Below are 20,660 nucleotides of genomic sequence, written 5' to 3' on the forward strand. Positions count from 1 at the left end.
GCTGCAAAACCCTCTAAGTACATGCGAGCTTTTTGGGGGCAAAAAAAATTCACTACTTTGAACAAGACATAGTTAACAATAACAATATTACAAAAAATTAGGGTTGTAAATCTGTTCGTTTGAGATACAATTAGGGCCGGGACTCGATTAAAAAAATTAATCTAATTAATTAGAGGCTTTGTAATTAATGAATCGAAATTAATCACATTTTAATCACATATAAATATTTGACCTGAGAACATTGAGAAGTTATTTTTTCACATGGATTTTTAGTATACCATGAATAATGACTGAATACATGAGCTTAAGCAACAAAATATTGTGTATTTTTGTTCAACCAAGTCGTTGTACTCGGAATCGGGCTAATGTCCACGCTAGCTACTATATGTTTTGCATTGAGATGATACTTGAGGCTCGATGTGCTGCGGTGATATGTGAATTTCTTGTTGCATAGCTTACACACAACCATGCTCTTATCGACGCTTCCATCCGTTCGTTTTTTTATAAAAGAATTTCCCATCCACGTGGCCAACCAAAGCGATCTCATCAGCTTCTTCGTTCATGTTCACTGTGGTTTGTTGTTGTCTGAAGTCATGAACGCTAGTTGGTGCTCCAGTATAATCGGTCTGCCGAAACTCATCCAATGAGAAATGTTCTGCGGTGCAAAAATAAGTGCGATTAAAATGCGTTAAAAATGTTATTTTTTGTGTAATTAATTAATCTAAATTAACGCGTTAAAGTCCCGGCCCTAGATACAATACAATATTGATTAACTCCAGTGTTTGCCAATTAGGGATGTAACAGTATTATAACTTTTGCGGTATTCCGGTATCTGTTTTTCTCGGTACTATCATGGCCACGTGATTCGATAAAACATTGGGTCTTCCGGGCAATAAGTGTAGTTTTTTCCGACCAAGTGGAGCGAGCAAAGGGACGCGGGAACTACAATTCCCATAATCCCATGAGCACCACTCTGATGCCTCTCTACAAGTAGAGTGACAATGACAGATGCGGCTAGTGGCAAAGAAACGAGAAAGGACAAAATGTGACCATCATACAAAAAACGAGTGTGAGGATATCTGTGAATGAGGAGAGTGTGTGTGCCATTTTTTAATTGGAAGGCTGCAGCCTCCTTAGGTCGCATATGCAGGCTGCATCCATCATTAAGCCTGGTGTAATTAAGTTAACTGAGTATTACATTCACTAAATATAAGCATATTACAACAATATACGATTAAATAAGAATAATAGTAAACTTGAAAAATTTTAATATTCTGAAATAAGACGGTCTTCATGACGTATGCAGCCTACAAATGCAACCTATGGAGGCTGCAGCCTTCCGATTGAGAAACTTCCTGTAGTTCGTTTCCCAAAAGCATTGTTGCTAACCTGGTAGCAACTTAGTTGGTTGGCAATGGGAAATTGTATTGCAACCAACAAAGTTGCTGATTTAGTTAGCAACTATGGTTTTGGGAAATGCACCCCTATATCATTGAGTGAGCTGATCTCAGCTAGGTCCAGCTGCAATAAGTAGGCTGCTATTTTCATGTTTATTGGGTTGTTTCTGTTTTCAGGAATTGCCCCATCTTAAAACCCATCATCTTTTCTTGATTCTTTATTCACAAGTGTTGCTTTCATAGGAGTACCAAGCATTAGCATTAATAATAAAAGAACTAGGTCAATTGAGGGAGTGACTCAATTCTTAAAACCTGACTGATTGTAAGTTGTTTAAAGTTGACAAACTAAACTGAAACTTATAATAAAAACTTATTTTTTTATTTTATTACATGGTATAATATTTTTTTTCTTTTTTATAGAAATTGTAAACACTACACTACACTTTGTACACCATTGTAATGTTCAGTCTTGTTTAATAAACACTTAAAGCAACACTATGTAATTTTTTTACCTTTAAATAATGTCTCTAAAATTATTTCAGTGATAGAACAACTTTTAACTGGACAAATTGTACTGTTGCTGCAACCTGAGCAGCCTCCTAGCTGCTACAAGCACACTCTGAAAGTGGCGGTGGAGGGTAGGAAACACAGCCCCGCCCCTCCCCCTGCCGCATGATACCAGGCACTGTTGCGCTTTTCAACCACATGGGGGAGCTGTAAGTCATTTTTACATGGAAACTACATAGTGTTGCTTTAAGGCAGTTTTTCCAAGTCTTCATTGTTTTTTCCTTCCTGCAAATGGTCCAATAAATACCGTTCCGTGGGCATCATACCGAAATACAAAGTAGCGTGAATTTTTGATACCGTTACATCCCTACTGACAATTCATTAAAGCTTTCAGTTGCTGAGACTAGTGGAAATGCGTAGATGGACTTTACGTCAAGGAACAAGGACGCGGAGAGTGTCAAAATAAAGGTACGTCATATCGATATTTTATGTGGCGTCAATGCATCGTATATTTAGAAATATAATGCATTAATCCATATCGATGTAATGTAACACCTCTACTAAAGACGCAACTAAAAACAAATAATGAGTCAGAATGTGTAAATGAAGAAACTAAATCTCACATTAGGGGCGCTGTGATCCATGTGGCAGCCAAATTCAGGTTGTATTCAGGTTCAAGTACACACAAGGGACACAAGTTTGAATGTGAAATGCAGTATTTCGCATGCTGTCGTTCATCCTTCCTTGCACTTCCTTCCAATTTATCTTCCTTGCACTTAGAGGACTTTGCTGAAATATCTATGTTTCGCATTCTGCCAACAAAGCAGTATTTCTAAAAGTCTGGGATTAGGTGTATTTGAAGCAAAGTTATTTGATGAACATATAATAATATGAGCAGAGAGCATTCAGTTAATATCATTATCTCATTCTTAAAGCAACACCAAAGAGTTTTTTTTACCTTAAAATAACGTTTCCAAAAAAGTTTCAGTCTTTCATCCACTCGAAACAAGGTGAACGGCACTTTCACATTCGCTTTGCAGGCCTCTATCAGCCAAACCCGCACTAAAGAAGTTTCCAACCGTCGGGTCGCGGTCCTGTAGTTTAAGTAAAAACTACAAAAACTTGCTTTACGGCAGCCCTACAATCCAATCAGAGCCAGCTTTGCTGCAGTAGGCGAAATTATTTACGACAGTGGTAATGCACAATTCTGCTTCCAACCTCTTGGGGGAGCAAAGAGCAAAAACTCTTTAGTGTTGCTTTAACGGTGGGGGCATTAAGCGGCTCTTGCACCTGAGCTCCTCGTCTGGTCATTTTTTACTCGTTTACCTACTGTACTCAAACCATTCAATCCCATATGACTTTTTTGCATTGAAAACAAGGGGATGTTTTAATGAACCCCCGAGCTGCACTTTTCTATTTGACAAAAGTAATAAATAAGGCTGTCAAGTTAAAAAAATGAAAAAGTGGAGCATACATACCAACATGGTAGTCTCTGAAAATAAATGAGCTAAAAAGGATTTACAGCAATGCCACAGAGAAACCATTTCTTTTTCTTTAAATATCCTTTTCTTCTTTCTTTCTTTTCTTTTAAACGCCATGCCAGCTTCTAAGGCTATATTCATGGCGAGAATAAAGTGTAATTAAATACAGTAAGACTAGAAAACTTTTTTCCCATGCGTTTTCATAGTCTTTAAAACATTTTTCCACTACAAAGAATCTATTGATAAACAGATGTTTATGTAACCATACATCCTGAAAAAGAACCTTCAAGGGAAATGTTCTGATTATTTTTTTTTGTGTTACAAATGATGATAAACAGACATTGATGGTACCCATTGACTTCCATAGTATTTGTTTATCCTACATAGAGGTTTAGAACAACATAAGGTGAGTAAATGATAACAGAATTTTCATTTTTGGGTAAACTATTCCTTTAAGGACGCTTGAAAGAAGCTGAATGTTCATTATTATAATGGATAAGTCTACTTTCATGGTGCTTTTGCATGCTTTTCCATTTTGGAGTTGTACATAATCATTGTATGAGGAAGAGCACCTATGAGATTCAGCTGAACTACTTTTATTACACATAAGAGAGTCAAACTGCTATGGAACGATAAGTGGATCTGTAACCATTGTAGCGTTTCTATTGTTTATCAGAGTTTGCTAGTTTAGGACATTTATTTATATCATGATTTCTTTGATTGACAGGTCGCTTTGGATCGTGGGCCAGAACTCTTTCCCCTCAGCTGGATGGCCGGTCACATGTTTTTGAACAGAATGTTCTGGTTTTTCATTTCTCTCCGTGATGAATAAAAAAGCAGAACATTGTGACCCCATCTCTGCTTGGGGGCCATCCAGTTGTTAAAACAATATCCTCTACCTCAGGTCTCTAAGGAACTTGTGGATGTGTGGGTCCAAATTCCACTCCAAGTTCAAATTCCACATCTGATATTAAAAATCTGGATGCTGGAGTATTTTCAGAGTCAGCATTTGGCTGGTCCTTGCACAAAAGTACAAATTTCACTTTATGAAAACTGCTTTTTATTTGGTGAAACATGTGTTGATTAATGTTTAAATGCTGTCACTGGGACAGTACCTTTACAAAGGTTGTAATATGTAACATTTTGGTAGAGATATGTACTTTTCAGATACCAGTATGTACCTCTACAGTACCAATGTGTACGTTAGACGTACCAATATGCATCTTTTAAGTACAAAAGTGTACTTGAAAAGGTACCGTCCCAGTGACTTTTGTAACTTCTTTTACCGTTTTATTTGAGAGTGTATGGTATAAATTAAATCATGCATTCTCAAACATTTAAAGAAAGTATTTTTTTTATGTTTACAAGGTTAGGGTTGGGTTAGGGTTAGGTTAGAGTCCCATAGACCCCATGTTAAAATTTTTACAACAGAAAATAATTTGTTTACAGCCTGGTACAAAAAGTGTATTAAAAGTGGCGCTGTCCCGCTCACGGGACACCTAAGTTTACGTCAATATTTTCCATATAAATTTGATGTATATCACAACAAACTATATATTGTTGGAAAGGTCTAAGCCTCTAGAATACATATATCAACGGTGTTTTATAAAATAAATTATGTAGGGAGAGTAATTGATTCAATTTTAAAGAGAGTGCGCCTCAAAACATTTATATCCTGATAAATGTCACTGTCCCGTCAGCGGGACGTCAACATTTACTTCAGTGTTTTTCATGTGAATTCTTATCCAATCATGACAAACTATATATCATGTGAAAGCTCTAAGAGTGTAGATTTCATTTATTATCACTATTTTGGTAAAGGAATGACATAGTGAGAGCTATTTGCTAAAATGCCACGGGTATACAGGTGGGCCCACGTTGTTGTTATATATTTGTAACACTAATACCCTGTTCCAAACCTAAACAATCATGACAAACTATATATCACTGGAAAGCTCTAAGAGTGTAGTTTTCATATTGCATCACCATTTTGGGAAAATAATGATGTAGTGAGAGTCAGTTTCTAAAATGTCACACTGCTACAGTTGGACTCAATTTGTTTTTGCATATGTATAGCACTAATACCCTGTTCTAAACCTAAACAATCTTGACAAACTATATATTGTTGGAAAGCTCAAGGTGTGTAGTGTTCATATTTCATTGCCATTTTGGGAGAATTATGACGTAATGAGAGTCAGTTTCTAAAATGTCACGGGGCCACAGGTAGGCCTAATTTGTGTTTACGTATTTATAAGACTAAAACCCAACTCTAAACGTAAAAAATCATGACAAACTATATATCACTGGAAAGCTCTGAGAATGTAGTTTTCATATTTCAAGGTCAATTGATGATAGAAATAATGTAGTGACAGTTTTTAGTTACATGACCCCACCCCCCATGGAAATGCATATTAATTTTATATATTCATAATTCTAATATCATATTATAAATCTTCAAAAATGTTGACAAACTATATATTGTTGGAAAGCTCTAAGAATGTAATTTTCATATTTCAAAACATTTTTGCAGTAATAATAATGCAGTGATAGTAATTGAATAATTTGTGACAAGTGTATGCTGCAAACCGTTGACACCTAGTGGCCGTTGTTGGCAAAACCACTAAAAGTGTGACACACACCTCATTTTTTGTGATTTTAACTTCAAATTTGGATCAGAACTACTTGAGACTTATGGCTTCATGTTTGCATTATTACTTTTGTGAAACATTTACATTTTTATAATTTTATTTATAAAAATAATTTTTTATGGAATTATTTTTATTTATTAAAACAAATGTAAACTGCTATAACAATTTAATTATTTAATATGTTCGCCTCCTTTCACCTCTGTGAAAACCCCCAAAACAAGACCAAGATTAGGCTTCTAGACCAAAAAATGCCAGAGTTATATTAATTTGAAGATGTATATCACAATTTCACCCCCCCCCCACTCTAAAGGTATTTGCGCCACCTAAGGGGTTAAGTCTGTATAGCTAATTTTGTCCTTTATGACAACTGTGAGGGGGTGATGAGTTTTTTTGTAATTCATCCATTTAAATTGTATTAAGACTTAAAGTTGTGCATAATTAAGGGCGTGGCCACTTGAGTGGCAGATGAACGGCCACTGCTGTCACTAGAATCAAGCTAGGCGGGCGTGGTTTCAGCAACCAGTCACCTCAACTTCACCCATGTCCCGCCTCTTTACCCATTTTCGGGTATCCGCGAGTGATACGCGGTGACGCACGGCCAAGATGGTGACGGCAGGCACTGCCTACTTAAAGCTTAAAAAAACCTATGGGTGACGTCATGCCCATATTTTTTTACAGTCTATGGTCAACAGGCAAAGGAAGTAAACTGCCAACATTTGACTTTTTTTTAAAGTGGGGAAGAAGCTCATTCAGTTCGAGCATTATACGTGGATTAAACAATACCCTATTCACAGAAAAACATAGTCATTTCCCATACTTACACTAAACACTACAGTATGTACTCTACCATCTAGTGTATGAATTTTATAAGTGTGGTATAGTTACAGATGGAGCACTAATGTCTTTTTATCTAGAAATATAAGTGGAAGTATACATTTGCCAGATGAGGGCAAAGGACATGAAACACACAACACAATGTGTGTCAAAATGAAAGTTAATTTGTACATTGCACTTTTGATGGCAGCGTCTGTTCACCCAACATGACCTCATCCGCCGTCAGACAGGAACACAATCGCCTCCGCAAATGAACTTTGCTCACACATAATATAGTAAGTTGTGTTTGCGACTACGGCTTGTGGTTATCCTCTCTTCTGCTACATAAGCAAAACTGTGAACTAGGCATGAGCCGGTATAAGATTCTGGCGGTATGATAACCTTAAACAAAAATACCACTTTTTTTCGGTATTGCCATTCCAACCTAAAATCTGTTAATATTAAATGAAAAATCACGCCTTTAAAATTATAATATAACATAATAACCAGTAACCGGCCCATGCTTACTGTGAACCATTACGTAAATGATTTTTGTGTTGAATGAGTCCATTATCTGGGTACTTGAAGCGCAGCTCTTGTTGGAATTTTTTATGTGAACACACTACTCATACTATTTATACTACAAAATGTTGTAGAAGTGTATACAATTTGGGACGGTCAAGCACCTCACGTGTGATATTAGCATGGTGGGCCACATGAGGTCCCACCTTACTGTATGAAGAATAAAACAGCTTTTCCTACTGTAGTCCCATGTGAGGTGTACATCATTTTAAAACTTTTGTCATTAGGTGTACAATTGTTAAATGCATCTTTACGTCTATAAATAAAAGGGATTCTTACCTGTGTTATTATTTGTGGCTGGGTAGTCAGCAGCCTGCATACTGCCCTTGCAGTAATGCCTTTGACTGCAGTTTTAACCAGTCCTGCAGAAATAGCGTGCCTGTGCAACCTCCATTTTTATCCTCTGGTTCAAGACGTACGTTTCTCCTTCAACCTCCACGGTCCAAAAAAGTGCTAGACTTATCTTAAAGAGCCGTTTACACACTCACTGTGGTAAAAATGTGTGTTAAACACGAGACCCTATCCTCCGAGCCATGGAAATGCAGCCATGGCTAACAGTTAAAACTTTCACTTTGGCGCTTTACAAGTCGTCTGCTATGATTTTCTTTAATCTCACCGCTCAGGCTTGATGTGTGAGTGACACTGATGCCCATGGGCACCGTCCTATCCAGTGTGCCAGGGTTACCATCCTTTTTCGGGGCGCTGGGGTTTCATCTTATGAAAACTGTGGAGAAATAAAAAAGAGAAAGAGAGAAATCTGGTAAACATGATTATATTTGAACAAGTGATCCCCGTTCCCTACGGCTGGCTCATTTCGGAATAGAGCCATATGGAAGGCTACACCGAAGAAACAACCTTCTTTATTTGCTCAGATGCAAAAACGCAGCGGGTTGGCACTTTGAAGTCTGAAGATAAATATAACTGGGGGTGGCGTGTACACCTCTGAAAGTAAAATCAGCTTCACTTCAAACGCTACAGGGAAAAGAGAAGCTCAACAAGAGAAGGCAAATGAAACATTGTTAGCAGAAAGTACAAGTGTGGATAAAAGACAAAGCATATAATCTGGATGGATGCTCTGGAAACAGTGTGTGCCTTTGACTGATCCCATGTATCAATGTACCGGTTTGGGACGCAGGCCATAAGATACACAAAAGAATAGAATTACAGTAAAATAAACCATGGCATAGATGCCACCAAAAGTGACACAAATACCCCAGACAGGGAAGAAATGTGCCTTGTTATTCAATTCAGTTTTTGTTTTTAAAAGGGGCCATTTCACAAGACTTCTTTTTAAGATGTAAAATAAATCTTTGGTGTCTCCAGAGTACATATGTGAAGTTCTGGCTCAAAATATCATATAGATAATTTATGTTAAATTAATTATCTATTAGATAACAATGTTATAATTGCCACTTTGTAGGTGTGAGCAAAAATGTGCCGTTATGTGTGTGTCATTTTAAATGCAAATGAGTTGATCTCTGCACTAAATAGCAGTGTCGTGTTTGGATAGTGAAGAATAAGGGGTGGTATTATCCCCTTCTGACATCACAAGGGGAGCCAAAGTTCAATTACTTATTTTTTCACATGCTTGCAGAGAATGGTTTACCAAAACTAAGTTACTGGACTGTTCTTTTTACATTTTCTAGGTTTATACAAGCACTGAGGACCCAATTATAGCACTTAAACATAGAAAAAGTCAGATTTTCATGATATGTCCCCTTTAAGTTATCATCCTATACAATGCGTTCTATTGTATTCTAGTTTTGGACAATCATGTGGTTATGATGGTTTGGCACACATTCAGTAGATTAGTCAGATATCGTTATTCACTGTCTCAGTGCCAAGTGTTGTTGAATGTGTAGCTAAAATAAAGTGGTGTCAATTAAAAAAAGAATACTTTTTGCACTTAAAAGGGACATATCATCACTTTTTTCATGTATAAGTGCTATAACTGGGTCACCAGTGCTTCTATCAATCTAGAAAAAGAAAAACACAGTCATTTAGTTTTGTAAACCATTCTCCGCAAGCATGTAAAAAATAGATCATTGAAATTTGTCTCCCCTTGTGATGTCAGAAGGGGATAATACCGCCCCTTAATCTGCACTATCCAACCATGGCACTGCAAGTGCAGAAATAAGAGAGAAAAAAATAATTGACATCACCATTGAGTTTCAATTTCAACAAACCACCATCATGGCGATCAGTGTTTGCATTTCATCAACTCATTTGTATTTTAAAAAACACACCCAAAAACAGCAAATTTTTGCTCACACCTACAAATTGGCAATTTTAACATGCTATAATAAATGATCTATATGTATTTTGAGCTAAAACGTCCAATATGTTCTCTGGGGGCACCAAAGATTAATTTTACATCTTAAAAAAGTCTTGTGAAATGTCCCCTTTAAAAGTTTTTTAAGAATTTGGCTATTGGTAAAGCCATAACTATTTAAATTGAGAACTCTTATGAAGAATTTTTGTAAATAGATTGCATTGTGTTTCATGTGTCTAGAAAAACACCACCAGAAAATCAATTGTGTAATCAATTTCACTTAATTAAACATTTCTGACACAGCTGTACTGTCGATATTTTAAAACCGTAAAGGACCTTTTTAAATCGTTCACATCAGCGTACCCCAGTGCATCCCAAAGGGCGACCCCTTGTGCCGCACAGCAAGCAGATCAAATAAAGTTCAAACAATGTCAACTTTCGTAGTGCAGCAATTATCATTTGAATGATAAATCATTGGGAAAGGCACAAAATATCAAAGATGAAAGAGTACCTGATCATGTGCATTCCTAGAAACATTGAGTTGTGTGATATTATTGAAGGCATATATCAAGTATACACTTCCCTAACTAGCATCCTCTGATAGTAAAACCCAGCACATGAATAAAATCCAAATCAGTTTTTTAAAGGGCACATATTATGCACATTTTTTCAAGATGTCAGGGCTCGCAAAATCGCTAGCCCGACGTCCAGGGGCTATTGTGCTTTGCAGTCGGGCTATCAAAATGCATCCCCGCCCTGCCCGTCGGGCTATCTTGACTTATAGGGAGGAAAAATATATTTAAATGCTTATGCATTCTCTCACAGATTTAGATGGGTAATAATGGTGTATGAAATTCAGGCATTGGGTATTTAAATTGCGTTTGAGCACGCGCTCGAGTTTTACTTTCACTTTTGCGATCGCGCGAAGCCGCAGTACAGGAAGCAATACGTACTGATTTGTCATGGATTTGTTGAGCAAATCCTCCAACTTCGTCCTGTCAGTCATTACTATCCTCACGTAAGAAAATTAAATCTCTCTCAGCAAGCTATAAAGTGATATAGATTGTATGAGCAGTGAAGAGAGTGACTGAATCGCTCTTAAAGCGACAGTAGCCCCTTTTTTTCTGATCGAAAAAATGATCCAATCTGTGACTGGATGATCCAAACTGTGAGTTTTGTGAACCACTGAACCACTTTTAAATGGTGAGTTTATCTGGTGTGGGGATGAGCAGGAACAGTTTTTTGTTTGTTAAAAAAACAACAGCATCAAAACAACAACAAGAATAGCAGATTAAACATTGTGCTTAGAGGACCTATTGGCTTTGTATTGGCAAAATTTGGTCCGTGGTAAAACTAATTGAGGAACCCTGTGATATGCCCACAGAGTCAAGTGGCATTTTCTTATCTGTGACTTCAGTTAATATTTCAGATTCAGAATCTGAAGTTTATAGATATTTCACTTCGGTTAGAAGAAAAATTTTGTACTGATGATTGATATGTACTGAAATGTTATTTGTGTTTTGATAGATGTTTTGTCTTAATATTATACATTTAAAGTACTGTATTTTTTATTCGGGCTTGCATTCATTTCGGGCTTCCAAAAACTGAGGAGTGCCTGCCCGAAGGGCTACCAGGGATTTTGAAATTTTGCGAGCCCTGGATGTAATATAAGTCTCAGATGTGCATAGAATGTGTCTGTGAAGTTTTAGCTCAAAATACCCCATATAGATCATTTGTTATAGCATGTCCAAAATTTGGGTGGGAGCTAAAACGCGCTGTTAAATGCAAACGAGCTACTGCCCTCACTCCCTTACCAACAAACAATGAGCGCTTTCGGTTAAAAATAGATCTGATTCATGTGAATACAGTCTGAGACACATCTTTAGCTACAATGTGCACAATTAGAAAAGTTTTGGGGTAAAATTAAGCAGTCAGTCAGTGGCCACAGGCGGAGCTTTATCAGTGTGACATCACATTAACAAGAGAGAATCAAAACAGCATGTCTTATGAGACTGCTTTGGTTTAATGGGGATTAAAAAGAAGGAGAGGGTGTGTTTTTTTATTGTAGGCTGGTTGTGATCACGCACTGCCAGCACACATTTATGTCCGAACATATTTTGCATAATATGTGCCCTTTAAATCACATCCAATTTGAACATCAGCTGAATTATTTTATAGAGATAAAGATGTGGGAGGAAGTTTGGAAGGAGCGTGAGTGAAGTTTTTCTTTTTGTCCCCAGGACACAGTTTGTTCATTTTTTTGACTGACAGCTCCGATATCAGCCAGAACGCAAACAGTCAAGACGCTCCCTCGCTTCAAACCTCTTTTTTCTAGAGACAGTTTCTTCTTGTGTCAGCAGTCTATGCTCTGAATATCTGTTTTTGGAGATCGGCCAGCATGCCGCAGCTCGCTGTGACCGACTGAAAATGGAAGATAGAGCCTCAATGCAACAACTGCAGCAGATGAACAATGTAAAAGACTGATCTGCGTTATTTCTGCTGTCATCTTAAGCTCCAAGTCTTTTTACCAATTATCTTTCGTGCCTAGTGCTTTCAAAATGCTAAATGTAAAGGACTGATGTTCTTTTTAATGTGTTATGCGTTACTTTTTTTCTTATTTGTTGATGTGTTAATGAAGCCAGAGACAAATTTCCACAACGTGGATAATAAACTTTTAAAACTTATCCAGATGGCCTTCTGTTATTTTATATATTCTAACGGGTATGCATTATTTTTTGATAAACGCACACCTGACCTGTCAAATGCAAAATAACTTAAAAATAAATTAAATAACTGACTCTGGTCATTTGAATTATTTGAAAATAATGAAAATAATAATGAAAAAAATAATAGCGAAAATAATAACGAAAATAATGCTTCGCGTCATGCCGCATTACCAATAACCGGGCATTACCCGGACAGAAGTGGTTCATGTAGGTTGTCTACAAACCGGAAGCTGATAACCCAAGCTGACCCCAACGAGCTGGATGGCCCCTTGCATGGCAGACACCGCCGTTGGTGTATGAATGAGTGAGTGAATGGGTGAATGTGAGGCAAATTGTAAAGCACATCATCAATGCAGTCCATCAATATTCCAACAGCCTGTTGTGAATTATTCCGTACATATTCCTATATAGCTAATCTTTGTTTCCTGGTTCAGAGGTATTCACATTGTGATCTTGATATAATGTAAAAACAAGCCATCCATCGCATTTACAGAATGAAGTCACACAAAACCCCGCCTACCCATTATTTTTCCCTCCTCTTTTGTATGCTCCCACATTTAAATGTTGTCTGCACAGCCATTTTTTCTCAGTAAAGATGCCGAATTTTCCCACCACATCTTACAACGATTCCGGACCCATATGTTTCTTTTAACCGTTCGATTGCTGCATCTATCCAATGTATTATTTATTCCAACCTCCTCATCATCCTCATTTGTAAAATCTCCTGTGACTGAAATTAGAGCTTACAACCTCAGGTCGACTTTGCACTGTTGGTCATATTTCCACAGCAAATGTTATTATTATTATAAATATTACACGGCATGCCGATATCCGATCAGGTGTCTAGGTACAGAAGCAACATAGAGACAGAGTTAAGCGCGTCATAACTTGAAAACCAAGCCCACCGGGGGGAAAACAATCCAACCGTCTCCATTGACTTTGTATTGCGAGAGACCGCCTCCTTGTCATTTCTGGCTTATAACAAAAACAGAATAATGCCTAAAACCTGCTGTGTGACAATATGTACAGCTAACAAGCCAAAAAACCCAAAAATACGTTTTTATAAGCTGTCGAGCCGTAAAACCCAGCCTTTAAGGAGAATAAAGTGTATCGCTGACTACGTTTCCCCATAGTGGACGCAGTTCTACTAATAGAAGTACTATGAAAAGTTGCCTGTTTCCACTTTTGTGTCTTTAAACGCTCGTTTTTTGGGGTCGACACCTTATAAAAACTTATTTACAGGTTAAACTTAAAACAGAATAATACTTAAAAGCTGCTGGGTGACAAGGTGTACAGCTAACAAGCCAAAAAACCCAGAAATAAGTTTTAATAAGCTATAGACCTCAAAAAACGAGCATTTAAAGACACAAAAGTTGAAACTTTTCATAGTCATATTAGTAGAACTGCGTCCACTAGGGGGAAACGTAGTCGGCGATACACTTTTTTCTCCTTAAAGGCTGGGTTTTACGGCTCGACAGCTTATAAAAACTTATTTCTGGGTTCTTTGGCTTGTTAGCTGTACATATTGTCACACAGCAGCTTTTAGGCATTATTCAGTTTTTTGTTATAAGCCAGAAATGACAAGGAGGCAGCCTCTCGCAACACAAAGTTAATGGAGACGATTGGATTGTTTTCCCCCCGGTGGGCGTGGTTTTCAAATTTGCATAACTGCGCTCTGTCTCTATGAGTTTGACAAGTGTAAATGTGCCATGTCCTGATTGGTTGATGATCCATAGTGAGTGAGTGATCACATGTTAATATCAAAAACACAGTCTATGGATGCCCCCTTTGTTGCATAATAAACACTGCGTTCAAATGAGTAGACCTACATCTGATCATAGATGAGAAGATCAAGTTTTGCTCTTCAACACATATGAGAATGAGGATATAAGTAAATGGTTTTCCATCATGACCAAAATGCTAAACAAAAGGCTGCATGAGACAAGAATCCTGTTGTTCTGCTTTGACAAAATACACCACCTAATCCTTGCATCTGCCCGTCAATGGCTGCCTATACCGTACGTTTTTGAAACAGTCACGTGGCATCACTCTGAAACAAGAAACACTGGAGGTCATGTTGCTCTTCTGACATTGATTAATGAACTAACAACTTCATACCAGATCAAGGCAGTTGGAGCAAACACAAACATACAATGAAGATACAGTTAAGGTGAAATCTCCACCAAAAGACTATCAGTGTTCTGATCCACTTGCAGCCATGATGTGCAGCCCCGACATTTATATTATAAAAGTTACATTTTGCAAGTATTTCTTACCCTAATTGACTTGCAATGTATCTGGAAGTTTCTAGGACAGTTTAGTAGTCTAGACAGTTTAGTATGTCACCGCTAAAAATACTATGCAAGTTAAAGCCAACTCTGTAAGGTTCCATCATTAAATCTTCCCATGGATGCCCGTGTGCTTTATAGAGTCTAAATTGTACGGCTTAAAAACTCAACTTATGATATGCAAAAACTTTCCTGAACCTTAAGTCTTAAAAACCAATAGAAAACAAACGATCCAAAAAACAGATTATCTTATATAAGTAGAAATGTTAACTTGGGAGAGCTCTTTTGGCTTGTGTTAATAGCTGTCTACTGTCTGTAGCTAACTCTCAGTATATCCGCAACATGCTAGCGATGGTGTAATAATGACCCAAAACAGTTTTCACAAATCACATATAGAAGCAAAGCATTAACAACCAACAACTCTTTAGCATCATGCATTAAAACATACACTAGCCCAGGCAAACATTGAATTGGTAATCATGTTACTGAGAGCCTCTGGAAAGATCAGCACAGGGGCGTTAAATACAGGTCAAGTGCCTATAGTCTGAAAGCACTCAAGGGGGCTTGAGAAAGAGACAAGTAGACCAGCAAGACGTCAGTTGTATTAGCCTGTCAATGAAATAACTACTGCAGAGCTGAACAGATCAGTAAGAAAGAATAAAGCACAGGTCTCCCATGTTGTGGACCATAATGCATTGGTAAAAGGGCGTTTTTTTACAACGAGGTCAGCAAAGTAGTGCTGGATGTGTATGCGACTCCTACTGTTTTTAAGAACCTGGAGGAGATGTTAACTTTTAGTCAACTTAGATTTGGTTTGAGAGGATTTGATGTTCTGTCTGAGCTCAGTTTTGTCAAGATTAATGCTGCATTTCATTTAAAGTCATTTTAAGTTGCAAGTAAATCAAAACTTAAATGAGTCTACCTTTCTACATTACATAAGGAAATCTGTACAACCTAGCACATATACAACCATAAATAATTATCTGTGTTAATAATCGTACACCTGCAACACACAATGCTATCAGCGCATTGCATAATTTATCCACACAATTTAATCTTTGTTTACACCTGCAATCCAACACCTGCAAAGCAAACAGCAGCATTGTCATTTTGCTCTGAAGTGATGGGCAATGGAACGCCTTTATGGTGTCACGAATATCCCACATTTGACTATAAATGGTTGATAAGTAGGCATCCATTTTTATGTTACAGAGGCATGTCAAGATCTCCTCTGAAATAACAGGTGTAGAGACAATTAGGAGAAAATAAGACATCTCTACAAAGCAGTACAGAGGAGAACATGCTGACTAAAACACAGATCTATGCGTAAATGGAGAACCTTATGAGACCAAGTACCGAACCCTGTGGTACTCCAGTGATGAGGGTTCAGGAACAGTATGATATGGAAGACCAAAACAGCCAAAGCCAAAAGACAGATCACCTTTACAAAATACCACCTGCACCTGCTTCAAGGACATCACACCCTATACAAGTTCTCCTAGACCATCACATAAAACCAACTCACTCCTATCAATATTTTATGTCATTAAAGGGGCTGAATGTAAGTTATTACTTAAAAAAATCTTTAAGATAGAGTTTTCCTTTGTATATTTATGAGGCAACCATAATGTAATAGAAAGAATGACACCTTGAGTGTCCTCCACGGTTGTCTCTATCAGCCTGTAGGCTCTTTTCTGTGTGGAGAAGTCGGGTCCGAATTGGCGCGAAATTCAAAATGTGACGTCATGCGCGTGCTCGTCTACCTGGGCGTTCCATATAGACGCGTACGGCGTCATTAGTAAACAGCGGCAATCGCTAGCATGTTTCAAATGGACTCTGTAGACGGAAAGAAGCGACCAACTTCCAGCACAATCCAGACACTCACGGAAACTCCTCGTAAGTTTAAAAAAAATCCTTATCTAGTGCGGCCAAAATAGTGCGTGACCGGCGTCGGGGAAAAGACAAGAGTAAACATCGGATTGGCATTTGATTCTTGGAGGGAGCTCCGGTCAGCGCTGGGTATGAAAACAGACCTTGAGCAGGTTTCCTTTTTACTGCAAAGGTAAGACATAGTTACAGGGCATCTGTAATATATTATGTTATTGTTTTTGTGGTGTAATGCTAACGATAGCATTTATTTTGTGGTGTAATGCTGACGATAGCATGTAGCAAAGGACCATTTCAAAAGTTACTTTCTTATATGAATTATCTTTATTCAGAGCACGAGTGCATTAAGATTGTTAAGAAGTGTCGGGAGTGTTACAAAACTTTTAGAAGTAGACTTCTGTTGAAAATATAAAGTAGCACTGCAACATTTTGCTAAAATATGGTCTGTCAAACAATAACCTTACAGTACTGTAACTTTTCTTACATTTGTAAACATGCTGGTGAATCTCAATGAGCTGTCTGTGGTTGCTACGGCAACTCTGGTTGTTGTGGTCGTGCTCGTACGAGTGTGCCCACCGAGAACGAGCATGAGACTGGCTGCAGTTTCTATAACGGCCACTGGTGTCAGTAACGGTTAGAAATTTCTCAACTTACGGAGAGCACCTTTAAATGAAAAACTTTTTGGAGCATTAAATTAGAAGCCTACCATAGCACAAACTGGGTGTTGATAGAGTGTATTATTAAATGAGAATATTGACTAGTTTAGTATTTTAATCTCCACAGACTTAAAAATGAAGAATTCTGATCCACTACTACAAGGTCAGTGTGCTGTAAGGCACTTCAGTGTCACTATGTAATAAGGAGCTTTCCAGGATTTAAGGACTTATTTGCCAACAAATGATCTTTTAGTTTCAACATGTCCCAACTCCCATTAATAGAGCCGACTAAGAATTCCTAACCAGCCAACGGTGGGGTGCCAGTAAATACAAAAATGTGCTGTTCACACACGCAGTGACGTTCCGTCTTTTTACCAGTAAGACATCATTCACACATCAGTATCAAAATACCGGTAAATTCTTTGAGAAAGCGGAAGTTACCTGTGGCGCGCGGCAAGCTCATCTACTTCGGCAAGTAGATGATAAGCTGTTTCAAACAACTTTGGTGAAGAAATGTGGACGTAAACTTCAAGTGTGCTCGACTTTCAAGCAACGTGTGTGTGTGGAAACATCCGTAAACAGTGCGGGGGTAAACGCGTCATCTGTATTAAAACGTTATGATTGGCCCGAAGCTGTCAGCACGGTCTGACGTCGTCCGTTCTAAATGGCAGTAATCTATATTTTTTGTTCACACATAGCGCTTAGCGTTAAATTACTGGTAATCTTACAACCTCTCTTACTGGTAAATTGGCAGCACTGATTTACCAGAAAGGTTCTGTTCACACATGACATGTTAATTTACCATTTTTCAAAAAAGCCACCGGCTGGCAGTTTTATTTCGCGCTGAAAGTCGTCGCTTTGCGCAGAGAGTTGAAAAGTATACAACTTTGGTTGAAAAGCTCAGCTCGTCAATGTCAGCTCTCACACGGCCGTCCAATAACAGTGGAGTAGGGGCGGGACAAATATCACAAAAACCAACCGTGGCAAGTGTGAATTATACTTGTATAATGTATTATGATTTTCAGATCTTTTTTGAAAAGCCCTAAACCCAGTTATCCAATCTTAATGAGTGTACTTAAATCAAGTTGTTGTGTGATCTTACTTGTCATAGGCCTAAATAACAACAACTGCACTTATTTTTGTAAATATCCTGTTTAATACTGATTCTAATGAAAAGCACCACTGTTGCTATGGTTACCTTCTCAGCCAAACACTTTAACAAGTGTCTATTTGATGGTAGGTCTTCTGAATAACTTGAAGCCAAACTTAATGTTTACCAAACTGCTGTTAAAAAGATTTCTTATGTAATGTGTGGCCAAAAACCGATTAGGTCTAGTGTTTTGTAGACCACCTTTAAAAAAACATCCCTTCCACCCCCGTCCAGTTGCTGTCAGTCTCAAAAACATTACAGACCTGTTTATAAGAATTTATGCCGTACAGACAGTTATAGTTTATGTCTTTGGTGTAGGTGTGCACATGAAATAATCCAGCAGGACTATCCAATAAATCTTTAATCTTGTATATGATCCCAAAACCTATCACTGTCTCCGTATTTGCTCTCCCATGAAGGATTTCCATCTCGCTTCCTTTTCATTCTGTTGTTCTTTATTACAAGAAGCTGTGAATCAGCCCGGATGTGCAAAGCTCGGGTTTCATCCACTCAAAACACACGCAGATCCAAATACACACACCTGCAGATAACGTCCTGCTATTTACAGAGCATCCACCCACACTCTAACCTTCATTTTGCACATTTATTTCTTTTTTCTTTTACCAATTGTCCATCCCAGACTGGGCAAGCACACGTTCACACCTGTTGTCTTTAGCCACAACTGATTCATTACAGTCCTGCCATGCACCCAGTGTGACACAAGCTTGTTGCCTTCTCCATTAGATGAGTCACAGCTCAATTAAACCTCCCCAGGCAGACACACACACACACACACACATATGAAGCAGACAGAGAGTTCACAACGACAGCCCTGACTGTAGTGGGCTTCAGGCAAACATCTCATCCAGACTTTTGACCATTGTCACAAGTCTGGCCCACTTTGCAGTGCGTTCTGGCCAAGAACCACCCACTCAGATGGGAAGACACCGTCTGACCAGTACATAAATCAACCAAGCGCAGTTCATTTGTTATTTCGTTTAAGGAAAAATACTGAATTACTTCTGCTCAACCAAAATCAGCTAAAAATATCAAGTCTGTTAAATTGTCAATTCTGCCATATGTGCAGCACATACAGAGAATTGAATTGGGTGTACAAAGATACAACTCAAATACTACTCAAATATTAATGATTACACTTAAAAAGTAATGTGTTACTTTACTCGTTACTTCAGAAAGGTAATATTATTACATAATGCACGTTACTTATAATGCGTTACCCCCAACACTGGTCACAATTTTGGATAACTATACACTTAACATTAGGCATTGCAAAAATATTGCATGGGAATTCAAATGTTGCTATACTGAAGTCCAATAATAATACATTTGTATACAAATCTAACTCCCATAATAACATAAAAAACTGGAGCAGCAATACCTGCAGAAAGCTATCAAGAAAATAATGAAGTATATTTATGTCTGCCTAGAAATAATAAGGTCTTATTATTTTACATTGAATTCACAATTTTATTCAGCCTGTCAGGTGCCTTTGTTTGTGCTGGTATGTTTTATTTAGCCTAAATTCAAAGAGCTTAAGTCAGATCATTCTGCTTTTCTTATAAAACGTAAAATTGTAGAAATATTTTAATCATATTATATATGTTTGTAGAAAAAATAAATCTAATTTATAACAAAAATAATAATGTTGATAATTGTGCTGAAGATGCAGTTAAAAAAATCCAGCGGTTTTATTACCATCTGTTTATATTTTTAGTCCAGACACCAGACAAATATGAGTCTAATGCATGTGCTTTCTGTTTTAGATGAGGGTGTTATTGATGTGAGAAAAAAGTTTTGGGAAAACAACATACTTTGTGTGAATTCTGTGAATAAAAATGCCCAAACAAGAACCAATAATGCTCAACAAATGCAGAAGGGTTTGGTCTTGAAAAACATATTAATATAAAATATATAAAATATTTATATTTATTTAACTGTAATTTTCATGTGTGCATTTATAAGAAAAAACTGCATTATGGATGTGACATTTATCGGGTATGTAACGTGACAATTCTGAAATCTGTGCTTATCTGACTCAAAAGTAATGTAACTTAAGCCACCACACCATTTGATATTTCAGTTAAAAACATTTAGTTAAAACTTTATTTTATCATGGTAAAGTTGACATTTGCATGGAATTTCTCAGCTCTTGTCTAATTTCAATTTTACAGGTAACTACAGATATTTTTATTTAAAGGCACACCATGGAACTTTTTGGCCACTAGGGTGTCT

General features: G+C 37.6%; 1 protein-coding gene across 1 annotated transcript in view; it reads right to left on the reverse strand.

Annotated features, from left to right (window-relative positions):
- The window catches only part of ldlrad4a (low density lipoprotein receptor class A domain containing 4a), a 105,745-nt gene that overhangs the window by 53,187 nt on the left and 31,898 nt on the right, over positions 1-20,660 (reverse strand). The window contains exon 2 of the mRNA XM_065293122.2: positions 7,708-8,152. Coding sequence (XP_065149194.1) covers positions 7,708-7,747 — 40 coding nt within the window. The 5' untranslated portion in view covers positions 7,748-8,152. The remainder of the gene's footprint in view (positions 1-7,707; positions 8,153-20,660) is intronic.

The sequence above is a fragment of the Paramisgurnus dabryanus genome, chromosome 19, assembly GCF_030506205.2.
Source record: "Paramisgurnus dabryanus chromosome 19, PD_genome_1.1, whole genome shotgun sequence".
Taxonomy (NCBI): domain Eukaryota; kingdom Metazoa; phylum Chordata; class Actinopteri; order Cypriniformes; family Cobitidae; genus Paramisgurnus; species Paramisgurnus dabryanus.